The 15,922-nt window shown below is 33.9% G+C and overlaps 1 protein-coding gene across 1 annotated transcript; it reads left to right on the forward strand.

Moving 5' to 3' along the window:
* Positions 1-7,883: 7,883 nt before the first annotated feature.
* On the forward strand, positions 7,884-15,570 carry LOC127252504 (retrovirus-related Pol polyprotein from transposon TNT 1-94). Its single transcript, XM_051276697.1, has 12 exons — positions 7,884-8,033; positions 8,091-8,576; positions 8,653-9,656; positions 10,778-10,903; positions 10,994-11,161; positions 11,599-11,698; positions 11,802-11,875; positions 12,077-12,261; positions 12,364-12,434; positions 13,984-14,067; positions 14,297-14,445; positions 15,090-15,570. The coding sequence occupies exons 1-11, from the start codon at positions 7,884-7,886 to the stop codon at positions 14,384-14,386; spliced, it is 2,538 nt and encodes an 845-aa protein (XP_051132654.1). The 3' UTR covers positions 14,387-14,445; positions 15,090-15,570.
* The last annotated feature ends 352 nt before the right edge of the window (positions 15,571-15,922 follow it).

Here is a 15,922-nt window from a genome sequence, read left to right on the forward strand (position 1 = left end):
TATTTTTTTAAAATTCAAAATAGTTACTTCAAAGTGTAATATAATTAACTGCTTGAACATAAACATAGGAACAAACATTCATTTTTTCTTTCAACTGCCTGTTTATATTAATTTATCTAAAAACAAATTCAAATTTTTTTATTTTAGTTTTCTTATGATTAATTTTGATTCTCATTTTAGTTTAATAAATCTTTGTATTATTATGAAAATTATATAAATAATCCTTAAAAGTTATAAAAAATTATTTATCAATTTATTAATTAAGAATTAAAAATTAGAATTGATTAAATATGAATATACAAAAATAATATTATATTATTATTGATTTTTATTTGTATTATTAATGTTGGTATTGTTTTTATTTTTATAAAAATATAATATTTTTTAAATTATAACTAAGTTATTATTATAAAATATTTTGTAGAACAAATGCAAATATTACAATCATATTCTATTGTACTCTAGTGTAATTATAATGTTATCATTTCAATACAATAAAATATAAATTAATTTCTAGTGATCATTTATTCCTGTAATATATATATATATTAAACAAAAATAATAATAAGTATAAAAATAAGCCATATATAAAAAATAGTATTATAAATAAATACATATAAATAATATACCTTAAATATAAACTCTACAAAATAATACCAAAATAAACAAACAAATTATAAAATATAAATAAATACATAAATATTAAACAACCAACTTATTATAAAATAATGTCAAAATAAGTATCAAATAACAAATACATATTATAAAATAAAATAGCCTACAAACAATATTGTAATCCATCAAATTTAGAATCTATCCAATTCGAATTTTAGTCAAAAGCCAAAAGTCGGCCCGGCCTATTCTTAGCAGCCGAAGGCCCAAAGACAATGAGGAGAGCCAGTTGAATTGGCCCAGAATAGCAGCCCACATAAGACCAAATTCAAAAAGAAAAACAAATATTTTTAATTTATTATTATTATTATTATTATTATTATTATTATTATTATTTTTAATTTCATAAACGACTGTTCGATTCTACGGCCTAAACGGTAAAAAAGATTATTTAGATATTTTATCTACTTAATTCGTTAATTTTTTTTTTTTATCTATGCGGTTCTATTTTTATCGTTCATCCCAAAATCTTAATTGTTTCTTTAGACATGAATTCTTTATTAACATTCAGTTGTTTGTAGCTTTTTGTGGAAGAAGTGCTTGATAATTGGATTTTCTTTTCTTATTGGTAAGAATAAGATTATTCATTATTATTGTTGATCTAATTTTTCAATAATAAAAAATAAAATTCGAAAATAATTTCGAACTTGAATAAAAATCGATTTGTAGCATAAAGTAATAAAATACATTAGAATTAAAAGTTTGCCCCTAAAAGAAATCCGCAAATAAGTTGATTTTTTTTTTAAATTTGAAGATACCTTCTACAATCAATCCAAATCCTTAAATATTCCTTCAAGAAAATGCTTAGAATCGTCGTCTGAACGGTTACCGTAACCACTCTCAAACGCCCACTAATTCCTCCTTCAATGACACGTGTTTTTAACCGCTTCGCCAACCGCTTCCACCAGTTCCAGAACTCAACTGGCCCGACCGACCGCCTAAACCTACCGAATAACTCAACAATTTATCAACCGACTGGTCGCTAGACCGAATGACTACTCAGTTGCCCACTCGAGCGACCACCATTTAGTCCCCTCAAATAGCTGAACAACTATCCGTCCAGACGATTCATCGAACGCCTGATCTTCTCTTGTCCGAACTATGTGCCACCCGACCTTATTTGGTCCGACCTATGTGCCACCCGACCTCATTTGGTCCGCCCTTTGTATCAACCGACCGGCTCAACCGACCGTCCGACCTCATTTGGTCCGACCACGGGCCAACCAACCTCGGACCAACCGACTGGCCCAAACAACGGCGAACCAACCGACTGCAAACCAACCGACGGCAAACCAACCGATAGCGAACTAACCGATGGCGAACTAACCGATGGCAAACCAACCGATGGCAAACCAACCGATGGTGTTGAGACTGGGTCAACTCAACACTAGTATGATATTGTCCGCTTTTGGCTGAGCCCGCACAGATTTGTTTTTGGATATTCTCCAAAAAGCCTCGTACTAGTGGAGTTCCCTTGGATGTAAATATTTTAAATTTATTATTACAGAAAAAATTTCAAATAATACAAAAAGAAAAGTTCAAATTTCTCGGATGTCCGGAAAGAGAACATGGCAAGTAGTTGAATTGCGACGATCAAATATAAATTCACTTCCCAGCATCTTTATCACTTGCAATTATTGCTCACCCCCAACATAGAATCTGAGTACTCCTTTGGCAGGTGTCAGATTTTGGATGTCTCGGTATTCGAAACATCTTTGATTTTCTTTTTGTAGATTTTGTTCTAATAGTCTTCCAATGATTCAGGTTGGTAAAATTGCTTATAATTCCCATGTGGTTTCAAAATTCAGCGTAAAATCTCCCTGTACTTTAAAAATTGCATGGTACCCCCTTATACTTTAAAAACCGTTGCATGAAACCCCACTACCATGAAACTTTCCTCGTGTGATAAGAAGATGATTTCTTATCTATATGTTTTGCATGACAGGGGGGTTTTATGCAATATTTTTTAAAGTATAAGTGAGCGTCATGCAATTTTTTAAAGTAAAATGGTGATTTATGCTGAGTTTGGAAACAACAAAGTGGTTTCATGCAACATTTTTTAAAGTATAAGAGGACGTCATGCAATTTTTAAAATAGAGGGGAAATTTACGTTGAGTTTTGAAACGACAAGAAATTTATGGGCAATTTTGCCATTCAGATTTGAAGACAAGTATTTTTTCCTTACCGGGTGTTCCACTTCCACCCACCATCTCTACAAGGACACTACCACTGAAAATTCAATTGATAATTTACTAGAAACTTGGCAAATATTCAATGTCAAATGAATACCAAAAGCAAACTACAATGTATCTATGAAGACAAATGAAGTTTTCAATTCAAATACTAAGTCTTATTTCATAATGAATCTCATGAAAGCTTTATATATTCAAAACAATCATGTATTTAGTCAAAATTGAAAAACTATATTTGTCTCACGTACCGTGTCTGCTACACTGTAATACCTGTAATACCATATTTTAGGAGGAATGTAATTAGTAGATAATCAAAAATGTATTAGTGAAAATAATTATCCCAAAATATAAATATTTATAAATTAAGATTAAGATAACTAATTAGTTTAATTGAAATTTAAAAACAAATAAAATTTAAAAAGTTTAAAATGAGATTAAAGTGTATAATCATTTTCCAAAAAAGAAAAGTGACATGGTATGTGGGACGGACAGAAACGGCAACGTGGACATGGTATGTGGGACGAAGGGAGTAACAATTTTACTATATAAAATGATGGGTACCTGTTTTTTAAGTCGCCGTAATTGGATCTCTTTATCATTTTAGTACAGTAAATGGAGCCTAGTTCCATAAGTGAAATTTTTTTGTTGTTTTAGTCATCTGGCGTCAGAGACGCCCGCTACGTGTCTGTCAGGTCAGCGGTACCTGGCGTACACGTGGATATTATTATTTTTTTTTATTCTTTAAAAAATTTATTTAAAATTTATTATTAATTTTATTTGCTTTTTTAATTTTTTTATTTGGTTCAATTAAAAAAAATTAAAAAGAAAAATAAATCCACGTGTTCGCCAAGTGTCCAACCAGCCATGCGAACGTCTCCAGCGCCGGAGGATTAAAATAACAAAAACTTTTCACTTATATGACTAATTTGCGAAACACTCCACTAACTGATAAAAAAACAGTTTATCTTAAAATAATGATTTTTATCATCACATCACTATCCTATATTAATATATAATTGCAACTAAAAATCATAACACACCATAAAGGAAAAAAAATAAAAAATAAAAAATAAAAAAAAAAATCTCACACGTAAGAAACCATTGCAACATAATCACAAAAAAAAAAAGGGTATATGATTGGTGCAACAATAGAAAACAACTTCAATTGCATTAGCTAGGTGTCAAAATTGAACCAAAACTTTTTTTTTTCCTTTGATTTTTCCTCAATTTTTATGAGTCTCAGACATGCCCCAAATTCTTCGCTTCATCCTCCTCCACAACGCCGCCACCGCAGTCAACAGTCTCCACCGTACTATCCCATGCCGTGTTCGTGTACTTAGACGAATCGATGGTGAAATCGTTTTAGAATTTTGGTGTAATTTTGTTCAATTCTGAGTGTTTTGATTTGGGGATTTAGGGTTTCGGATAGAACCATACCCATTTGGGTTGATACTTGCAGGGCAGCAATCGGAGAACAGGGCAGCGATCCGAAGGTGGGAAGAAAGCATCTGGTTTCAATCAAGCAACGAAATAGTCTGATAAAAGATAAAAAATAAAAGAAATGTAATTAAAGAATAAAAACTAATTTTCTTTTAATCTAAAATCAAATTTCCAGACAATCTGAGCACTGGAACAAATGTTTCGGATGCAGGGTCGATTAAGCCTGTTGTAAGGAGGTGAGAACGGTCGGTGATAATTTAGGGATTTTTACAGCTTCTTTTTTCAACTGCAGATTTAATTTTCAATGTGTTAATTATTTGGATATGGAAAGACAGTCCAGATTCCTTTTTAGAAAGTCAAGGAAATTCTACAATCAAATCGATTTCGGCTGGCGTTTTTGGTTAAACTATTAGATATTATTTTTTACGACAAAAAAATATAAAATAAAATATTGTATAAAGATTACAAAATAATTTAGTTAAAAAATAATACCTAAAAGTAAAACTTTTTTAAAAGGGAATTATACGGAGAAAGAAGACACGCCACAAGCAAATGTTTGAAATATAAAAAAGTATAGAAATTCTCAAATTTTCTATAATTATAAATATAAATGTTTTATAAAGAAAAATTTAAAATTGCTAAAATAATAACTATAATAGATATTTAGTAAATCGAATGAAATTGCAAATAAAGAAATAAGATTAGATAATAAAAAAATAAATTCATTACAGAATGGGAATAAATTCACTTATTTGGTGAAATCGAGAATTCACTTGAAAATGTAAACAAATACAACTATTTGAATGGATCATAGATAAAAAATAAATAAATAAATAAATGTGTAATCAGATAAGAAAAATTTTAATGAGTAAGAATTATGAAAAAATATTTTTTGTAATTTTTTTGTTTAAATGATTAATTAGGTACTATGTTTTATAACATTAAATTTTAGTGTAATTTTTTAAAAAATAAAAAAATTATATTTGAATACTAAATTAAATATGATGTATTGTAAAATTGAAATAATATAATTTTAAAAATATAAAATTAAATAATACAAAAAAATATATATGAATATACAATTCTCTGCAATTATCTGTCTCGACCAAATAAGATGAATGAGACTATTTCTATTTTCGAGCATAATTTCTCTCCAAACACACTTGAGCTTTTGAGAATAATTATAATACTCAATATTAAAGACATTTATTTCAATAGTATTAAATAGTTGGAAGATTAAAAAACAAAAAAAAGAGTTATGGAAATTCATTAATTTGATATTTTAGATATTTTTTAAACTTTTAAAAAAATTTTGAAAACTTTTGTATTTTATAAATATAAGATTTTTCAAAAACTAAATTTTTAAAATGACGGATTGAATCAAAATAATTCTTGAATTGAGGTTTGGGATGGATCTAATTTTTTTTTTTATTGGTTCTATCTCTTTTTTTTTTTTTTTTGTAAGAAAATAAATTTTTTTCCTGAATGATTAGAAAAAAATGGGTTCGGATTGTTGAAATATTATTTCATTTTTCAGGTGTTATTTAAATAAGAGTTTACTAGAATCACTAGTAGACTAAGTTAGAGTTTGTTATTAAATTTGTTGAGAGTTTTTGGAGTCTGTTAACCATTTGAGAATTTTCTGGACTAAGCCTATATATATAGGCTCCAATATGCTTTAATAAATAGATTTTTTGCAGCAATTTATTCTCATCTTAATATTATCTCCCAGTTTTTCCCAACAAAATTGGTATCAGAGCCAGATTTGCGTCTTCGCCATGGCTGCTCCAAATCTCTCTTCTGCTAATCAACCACAAATACCTGTATTTAAAGGTGAGTCTTATGATTTTTGGAGCATCAAAATGAAGACCTTGTTTCGATCCCAGGATTTATGGGAATATGTGGAAAGTGGATATGAGGAATTCAAAGAAGATGAAAATCGGAACAGAGAACAGCGGAAGCGTGATGCCAAGAAGCTATTTTTTCATTCAGCAGGCAGTAGATTATTCAATCTTCTCTAGAATAGCAGGAGCCACCACAGCCAAAGAAGTCTGGACCGCATTAAAAAATGAGTATAAAGGATCTGCCCAAAGTAATAGCAGTGAAATTGCAGACACTCAGACGCACATTTGAGACATCTTCCATGACTGAAATTGAATCTGTGCAAGAATATTTGGCAAAGGTGGGCACAACTGTGGCAAAAATGAGGTCCTACGGAGATACAATAACCGACCAAACATAGTCGCTAAGATCCTACGGAGCCTACCATCAAAGTTTGACCATGTGGTGGCTGCGATTGAGGAATCATGAGACCTATCAACCTTCACAGTTGATGAATTGATGGGATCACTTCAAGCACACGAAGTACGGATCAATCGCTTCAACATTAAACAGGAAGAGAAGGCATTTCAAACCAAAGGAGAGCCCGCACCCTTGAACCGAGGCAGAGGTCGAGGGAACTATCGAGGACGAGGTCGTGGCAGGAACAGTGCACTGAAATGCTCATACTGCAACAAATCTGGGCACACAGTCAAGTATTGTTGGTCCAAACCAGAAGAGGCACAATATGCTGAGGAAAATGAAGAAAACTATTTGTTCATGGCATTGGCGGGTGCACACGAAGAGAAGAACGACCTCTCGTATATAGACAACGGCTGCTCTCATCATATGACTGTTGATCGCTCAAAATTTAAAGAGCTTGATGAGATTGTGAAATCGCAAGTAAGGCTCGGAGATGACCAACAACTAAAAATTGAGGGAAGTGGTATCATCTCGGTTGGAGCAGGTAACAATAAAGCTCTCATTAAAGATGTGTACTTTGTTCCAAGTTTAGCACCTAACTTATTAAGTGTTGGACAACTAATTGAATATGGTTACACGGTGACATTCGAGGATGATAAATGTGTTGCGAAAGATAAGATCGACAACAAAATTCTTGTGTGTGCTCATATGTCATCAAATCGAATGTTTGCCTTGGATTTCTCTATTACAACAGAAAGTGCTATGATGAGCAAAACTCTCACCGAAAGTGAATTATGGCATCGGCGATATGGCCATTTATATATAAAAAGGTTGCAGCTATTGAGAAATAAGAATATGGTGAAAAGCCTTCCTGTCATTGAGCCTATAGGCAATGTATGTGAGGCATGCATGGCTGGAAAACAAACAAGGCAGTCTTTTCCTAGCGAAAGTCTCGGCGGGCTGAAAATGTCTTAGAACTCATCCATGCTGATGTTTGTGGTCCAATGCGAACCGAATCACTAGGTGGGAGCAAGTACTTTCTTCTATTTATTGATGATTTCAGTAGGATGAGCTGGGTATATTTTTTAAAGAAAAAATCGGAATGCTTTGAGTCATTCAAAGTATTTAAGGCCTTGGTTGAGAAGCAGAGTGGAAAGTATATTAAAACACTTCGCACGAAAGTATATTAAAACACTTCGCACAGATCGTGGTGGAGAATTCACATCAGCAACATTTTATGTGTACTGCAATGAACATGGAATCAGAAGGGAACTCACAGCTCCATACATTCCCGAACAGAACGGTGTGGCCGAATGGAAAAATCGCACCATCATGGAAATGACTCAATCAATGCTGAAACTTCAGGGAATGTCTGACCGTTTTTGGGCTGAAGGAGTGGTTGCTGCAACCTATATTCTTAACCTTTCACCCACCAAAGCGGTATGGAACAAGATTCCATATGAAGCATGGAGCGGATACAAGCCATCGGTAAGCCATCTACGTGTGTTTGGATGCATTTGTTATGTCTTACATTCAAGTGTTCAGAATAAGCTAGCCGAAAAATCACGAAAACACATATTTATTGGCTACTGTACTAAGTCAAAGGCTTATCGAGTTTATGATCCTATGGATCATAAAATTACAGTCAGCCGAAATGTTATGTTTGATGAGCAGGCTACGTGGGATTGGACAGAAAAAAAGATCAGCAACACAACATCTGCAATGGTTGAAATTGAGTTGATGGAAGATGATGGACCTCAGATTTTGACACCAACCAAACACGATCTCACCACTCCTACAGAATCCTCTCTGGAAGAGTCGACAGTACCCAATGATCCAGCCACACTACGCAGAAGCACACGTGGCCAAATTCCTAGGCGTCGCTTTGAGATTGAGGGGGAGGATGCTTCATCTTTAGTTCTGTTTGCAGCAGATCCTATGACAGTAGAAGAAGCAATGGAGAAGGCAGAGTGGAGAAATGCGATGCAGGAGGAGTTATCAGCTATCGAACGGAACCAAACATGGAAAATGGTTCCCAGAAGGCAGGAAAGTCATTAGCCTGAAATGGATTTTCAAGACAAAATATTTGCCCGATGGAAATGTTCAGAAACACAAGGCCAGACTAGTAGCTCAAGGCTTCACACAACAACATGGACTCGATTATGAGGAAACATTCTCTCCGGTAGCACATTTTGACACGGTGCGGATTCTCTTGGCACTTGCAGCACAACAACAATGGAAAATCTATCAGTTTGATGTCAAGTCTGCCTTCCTAAATGGAGATTTACAAGAAGAAGTTTATGTTAGTCAACCACCTGGATTTGAAAATAACGAGGAAAAAGTGTTACGTCTACATAAAGCTTTCTACGGACTTAAGCAAGCTCCGCGTGCTTGGTACAACAAGATTGCTGACTTCCTCCAAAAAGTTGGATTCGAAAAAAGTCCCAATGAGCCGACGTTGTATATAAAAAGACGAGGTACATGTGATTTACTTATTCTAAGTCTCTATGTTGATGACATGATATACATGAGCTCATCTATGCATCTCATAAATGAGTTTCAAACATCAATGAAGAAAATGTTTGACATGACCGACTTGGGAGAATTACAATACTTTTTGGGATTGGAAATCACTCAAGACCGTAAAGGCATATTCATGACACAAAGGAAATATGTGGAGGACACATTGAAGAAATCTAATATGTTGGGATGCAATACAGTTGCAACGCCAATGAACATTGGCGAAAAGCTGACTGCTTGCGACAACACAATGTTGGCAGATGCAACAGTTTATCGAAGTTTGGTGGGGAGGTTAATCTATCTCACTCACTCACGACCAGACATTGCATATTCAGTCGGTGTGTTGTCACGATTTATGCAAAAGCCCACTCAACATTGTCTTGGAGCAGCAAAAAGGGTTTTAAGATATTTGGCTGGAACTAAGGATTTTGGAATTTGGTTCTGCAAAGTTGAGGACTTCAGCCTTAAAGGCTTTACGGACAGTGACTGGGCCGGAAACTTGGATGATCGAAGAAACACATCTGAAAATTGCTTTATGTTGGGGACAACTGCAATCTCCTGGAACTCAAAAAAACAACCCACAGTAGCTGTGTAGTCTACAGAAGCTGAACATGTGGCAGCCACTGCAGCAGGGTGTCAAGCAGTCTAGCTACGACGAATTCTTTGCGACTTGGGACAGGAACAAAACAACCCTACTGTCATTAAATGTGACAGCAAATCAGCTGTCATGCTAGCAAAAAATCCAGTCCATCACAGTCGTACAAAACATATTGAGATTAAGCATCATTTCATAAGGGAGCTAATCAATGAAGGGAAAATCTAGCTTGAACTTTGTCGAAGCGAAGAGCAAGTGGCTGACGTGTTAACAAAGAGTCTACCTCAAGCCAAACATGAAGAACTTTAGCATAAAATTGGGTCTTGCCACCTTCAAATGAAGGGGGGTGTTGAAATATTATTTCATTTTTCAGGTGTTATTTAAATAAGAGTTTACTAGAATCACTGGTAGACTAAGTCAGAGTTTGTTATTAAATTTGTTGAGAGTCTTTTGGAGTCTGTTAACCATTTGAGAATTTTTTGGACTAAGCCTATATATATAGGCTCCAGTATGCTTTAATAAATAGATTTTTGGCAGCAATTTATTCTCATTTTAATATTATCTCCCAGTTTTTCCCAACACGGATCACATGAGAAAATAATTTGAAAGATCAAAAAAAAAAAAAACCCCTTATTCGACAGGTTATGTTAAGAAATGATCCGGACATCCAACCTAAAATTAATTGGAAATAGGTGGAGTGTCCTTCACCTTTATATAGAGAGAAAGTTCCACATATTTAGCAATGTAGGACAATATTGACCATGTTACTATTATCTTCTTCTTCATTTCCTATTTTATTTTTATTTTTTCTTATTTTCCTTCTACTTAAAGGATTTGGACATTCAATCTAAAATCAATTAGAAATAGTTGGAGCGTCTTCGCCTCTTATAAAAAAAGGAGGAGAATTTCCACATATTTAACAATGTAGGACAATATTCAATTTGTTACTATTATCTTCTTCTTCCTTTCTTTTTTTTTTTTATTTTTTTAATTTTTATTTTTATTTTTATTTTGCTTCTACTTTTCTTCTCTCGAAAACCGGCGAATCTGACGGTTCGAACCGATGTTCCAAAACCGAATGGGCAAGTCTATTAATTTGTAGTATTAAGTTTTACAGGTCAAAAACTAGTGTGGCCAAAACAAATCCCCAATGGAAGCGGCAATTCTGTTGCGTTTTGTCGCTCCGTTTACCCCGCTACGACGTCGTTTCACTTCCCCACCAAACGCTTCGCTCAATCGACAGGTACACACGCTGTCTCGTCCCTGCGCTTGCTTCCTTCCTTCCTTCCATTTGATGAATTTTGAACTGAGTGGAATACTGTTAAAATGGAAGCAAGGATGTAAAAGGGTTGAAGTCGAAGAGGGAATGGGTGGCGGAGTTGGTGTCCAAAAACGACGATGTTGTCCGCAGCATGCCTATAACCGTCGGCGGCTTATCACTGTTGGCTGTGCTCGTCAACCGTGCCGTTTCAGGCATTGCTCCAGTTGCTGATGCCAGCAGGTAAAATTTGACGCTCGGAAGCTGGTGATAGTGTGTGTAGGGATTGTAACACAAGATAAGGGATTGTAAGAGTAAAAGAATATGGAGGAGATTGGGGAAGAAATAAACTTACTCTCAGCTTGTCCAAAAAAAAAAAAACAAAAAAAAGATAAAAATGGCCTACTCCTTAACATCCTACCTAGAGGTTAATGCCCTGCTAATTGAGTGCTTTTCTCTAGCATTGCCTGTATTAGAATGGAAGAAAGTCTGTAAAAAACAAGTGCATAACAAATCTGATTCTTATTTCTTTGGCCTGGAACTGTATACAAATATATATGATGACATTTTTTTAATGTAAAGTTATAGAGTGTTTCATCTAAACATAATATTTCTATGTATGTGATAGGATCCTTGTTCCAATCTACATGTCTATGCTTGAAATCTATTTTCTCTGGCAGTTCACAATCTAGAGCAGATTTATTGGCAATTGGTTTGGCTGTGGCTAATATTCTGAATGGCCTTGTGTGGCTCTCTATTCGACCGAAGCCTATTGCTACGGTGAGAAAGTAGATGTGAATTCCACATTGCTCTCTTATTCTTGGATGATGTTTTCGTCTTTGCAGTGCCAAAAGGCATCTTCATTTTTCTGTTTCATCTGTAGGTGAGTCCCATAGGGGTGCAATGCCAAAGACTATACCATGAGCTTCCTGAATTTGTCATAGCTGAGTTACTTTGGTATATATCTCGTACAACTGAAATTGTGTTGTACTTGTGTTTGTTATCTCCATTAATTGCTTTTCAGAATCCTCTACTATTTTATCATCTTCACCCTTTTTAATATATATATATATATATTCACTGATAGAGTTAAAATGATAAAAATGTAGAAGAAATTGAGTACAAAAAATCACTTTGATGTTTCTTTTATGATCTCAGGACATGGGAGTCTGTATCAAACGTAACATGTTGCAGGTCTCTTGTTGTTGTGTACAACAGTATCTGTATTTTGCAAGCTGGGTTTGCTGATGTATCACGCTCAAATGAAGGTGAACCCATGGTTGTAGATACCGATAACTTGATGAAGGGATCTCTTTATAGTGGCATTGTTAAATCAGGATCACGTGAGTCTTATAATTGCTTTATTTTGTACCAAAATCCATAATCTTATTGCCCTGTACTGGCCCATGATTTTGAATGTACAATGTTTTCATTTGTATTTTCAGAAAGCTACTTGGCCAACTTGTCATTGTACCCTGGGAAGTCTGAGCTTCCATTTCTACCTCCAAACACTCAGGTATTTATATTTAGTTGCTATCATTAAGTAGACACCAAAAGTTTCAATTTCTATATATGCTACACAATTATCCACAATATGCACAAGCCAGCTCATTAAAATTGTTTGTTCGAATTCATATATTTATAATGTTGCGAAAATCGGAAAGGGAGAGACTGAACACTAGTCGGCCCCATATGTCACAATGAGCAACATAAAAGGGAGAGAGATTATTGACTCTAGGTGAGATGGAAGTATGACAATACTTTCCTAGATCGCACTACTTACACGTCAATTCTGAAATGGAGACAGGAAAAAGGTAACACAGAATTTAGTATAGAGAAGAGAAGGATGACCTAATCGACCATGCCATTGATAAGGTTTGACCTTAACAGAAAGGGCATGATATGATGGATTAGGGTAAAGATAGTAAACTCCACCATGCTCACGGCTGCCACCAATCGTCCTCTTCGTTTGTAGGTCCTGAAAAACATGAGAAGAGTAGAAAGTCACCGAGCAATTATGAGTTTTACTGAGTTGGCTAATAGAAAGAAGAGTGATTGAAAATCGTAGAGCAAATAAGATTTTATTTAAAGAGAGTTTTGTGGTAGGGCATGTTGTGCCTATACACAACAGAAGAAAATGTACCATCAGCCAAACAGACAGAAGACGAAGAAATAGGAGTAAAGAAGGAAAATTGGGATTTAGAAGCAGTAATATAATGAGAAACACCAGAATCTAACATCCAAGGTGTAGCACCTGCTAAAGAGGTAGTAACGGATGTAGTAGTAGAGTAGCAGTTGCTATTAGTCATTCATACTCGACATGGGGAATAGACACAACATCAGAAAGTGGCGTACCAAAAGTAACTTTCATATTAGACGAGGACGCCATATCAAACCAAAGAAAATGAAGAGGATGTAGAATTTTTTTTTTTACTGAGAAGACGTGAATATATTTTTTGAGGTTAGGACACAAACTTGTTTTGATTACCATGTCAAAAAGAAGAAAGAAAAAATATAGTCGTATTTTCTATTATCCATTTACAATCAATGAGTACAATACATATAACCAATTATCCATTTACAATCAATGAGTACAATACATATAACCACTATTGGTACATCTAAGTAAGAAATGATCAAAAAACCAAAAAACAAAGAAAAAGAGTAAGAAAGAGTAAGAAAAGAAACTAGAGAACCTAGTCCAGGTATAATGAATCAAATATTTTTCCGGACATAAACAAACCTAACACCTAGTAACTCACATGTACTTTAAATCACAAGCCTAATTAATATTTGTACTTAATATCTAACATATATATACTTTTAAACATAATATTCATTGAAATGCTGACCTGATACCTTAGTGCTCCTATAATACGAGTTGTGTATGTTTGTTGTTTGTTGCTTGTCATCCTGATTATTACTCTGAGCTAATAAATTCATTTCTAGATATCATATCAGCTGCTTTCTCTTTCGATTATATGCTGGGCAAGTATTTGAGTTTCAAACTTCCAATTTTATATTTGTTGTTGATTTATTTTACTAAGGTGGGACATCTTTCTTAGGCTGTTATCCTGCAGCCTATTGGGGATAAAGGAATTGCAATAGTTGGTGGAGACACAATTAGAGGCTTCACTACATCTGACCAGGTATCTTTTCTTTTTCGTTCATTTCAGTATTTTTGTCCTAGATGTGCTCCTATCACCCAGTGTGGAATAATTGTTATTGAAGTATATAATTAGATTACTGCTTGATCCAAATTTATGAAATTTAGCTACTTCGATTTAAATCCTACATGTCTTAAGTAGTATTTTCTATTTTAAATTCATATCTTTTACTTTTCAATTCTTATCATTTTTCTTTTCTAATGAATTTTAGGCTTGGATCAATTTAATTGGAGAGAAGCTGGATACTACACTGTCAAAAATCGTAAATGAAAAACCATTGAGAGCTGAGGAAAAAGATTGAGCAATCCTGTGCAGTATCAAATTCATGTTAAGCTTATGGTGTCTGGAAATAACACTAAGGTATTTGCCTCCTTGGTGAATTTTCTTACTACAATACAGCAATTACATCAACAATAACTTTTTATAAAAATCATCACATCATATATATTTTTTCTCTTATAAAACATCATATCAAATACCCAATTTTTTACTCATTACAAAAGTTTCAAAAACTTCCAAAATTTCTATCTAAAAAGAGCCTAGGTTTTTTAATGGTCTTTTAAAAGTTCAACTGTTACCTGTTTAAACTCTATTTTAAAAAGTGAAGTATAGTTTATATTCATATTATTATTAGATCTTATATGCTTGTTGCATTAAATCTTCTAGTGCACTGTGCTGGAAAATGCAATAACAAGAAATGATGCTCCAAATTTGTAATATGCATATATATCTTATTCAGATACAGTTGCTGTCTTACTGATGCTTGTCTCAGCCCTCACATAATTTCCCTTCACCAAAATATGCAAATATATATTCAAGGCTTCCTAACTTTAGATCATATGCCAATAACCTTATCAAGTGTATTTATTCTGCCTAATGCGGGATTACCCAACCACATAAATGTGTATCTATATATACTTATCTAAACATACGATTTAATTTTTTTATTATTTTTATGTCCGTTTATCAATATGAATACACTGGCTGTCCTTGTGTTCTTATAGGCAGATTAGAGTCAAAAGCCTCTCCAAGTTATTGGTAGCTTGATTCTCCCATGGCAGTGAACTCAAAAGAATCAGCTGAATTGGTCCACAAAGTACTTCAACCCTGTGACCCAACCTTCAAAGAACTTCCTGGCCAATCAGGCTAGTGACTCGACTCAATGGCTTCCGTCCCCAACCCAGGTACTGTGTGTCTCTCTCTCTCTCAATCCTTTACTTGGCCTCTGCTCTGCTGCCAATCTACGACGTTAAGTATAAAGCAACAGCAACTCTTCTTTGGAACTTTGTTTTAAAAACTCCCCGCACTGTCACTGTGTATCTATTGCCATACTCTTGAGGCAAATTCATGTTCATGGGTCATTTCTTGATCTAGAAATTTTGCACTGTTGTGATCCTCTAATCTTTATTTTTCTGTCCAAATGGAAGTCCAACTTATAAATCTTCCTTGTGAAACAAAGCTGATGATAAGGGTTTTATTTTTTTTATTTTTTGACAAAGCTATAATAAGGTTCTAACCCAAATTTGTGGTTTGTTGAGAAATCGTTGAAAATTTTAACGAGCAAATGGGGAACAAATTAATCTATGTGATTCTTGAGTGCCTTCGTACTCTACATTTGTATAAAGTTTCTGAACCTTGGATGTAATAAAGTACAATGTCTCTGTGTTTCTTGTTTAATCTTCTAATAGATTTAACTAATTCTATTCATAATTGTTACGGTTCAAAGATTTAGAGTGATTAAATTTTTAATTAGTATCATAAAATTGAAAATAAATTGGAGAACAATAAAAGAAATATAAACTTTGATTGAGATGTGTTTATTTGATTTACAATGATT

Source organism: Andrographis paniculata, unplaced genomic scaffold (assembly GCF_009805555.1).
Source record: "Andrographis paniculata isolate CXL003 unplaced genomic scaffold, ASM980555v1 Contig46END, whole genome shotgun sequence".
Taxonomy (NCBI): Eukaryota; Viridiplantae; Streptophyta; class Magnoliopsida; order Lamiales; family Acanthaceae; genus Andrographis; species Andrographis paniculata.

Bases quoted from the DNA above. Each gene is read 5' to 3' on its own strand.
- LOC127252504 (XM_051276697.1), top strand. From the start codon at position 7,884: ATGACTCAATCAATGCTGAAACTTCAGGGAATGTCTGACCGTTTTTGG. The intron at 10,904-10,993 runs GTACACACGCTG...TTAAAATGGAAG, and splicing joins ACGCTTCGCTCAATCGACAG to CAAGGATGTAAAAGGGTTGA. The intron at 12,435-13,983 runs GTATTTATATTT...CATCTTTCTTAG, and splicing joins TTCTACCTCCAAACACTCAG to GCTGTTATCCTGCAGCCTAT.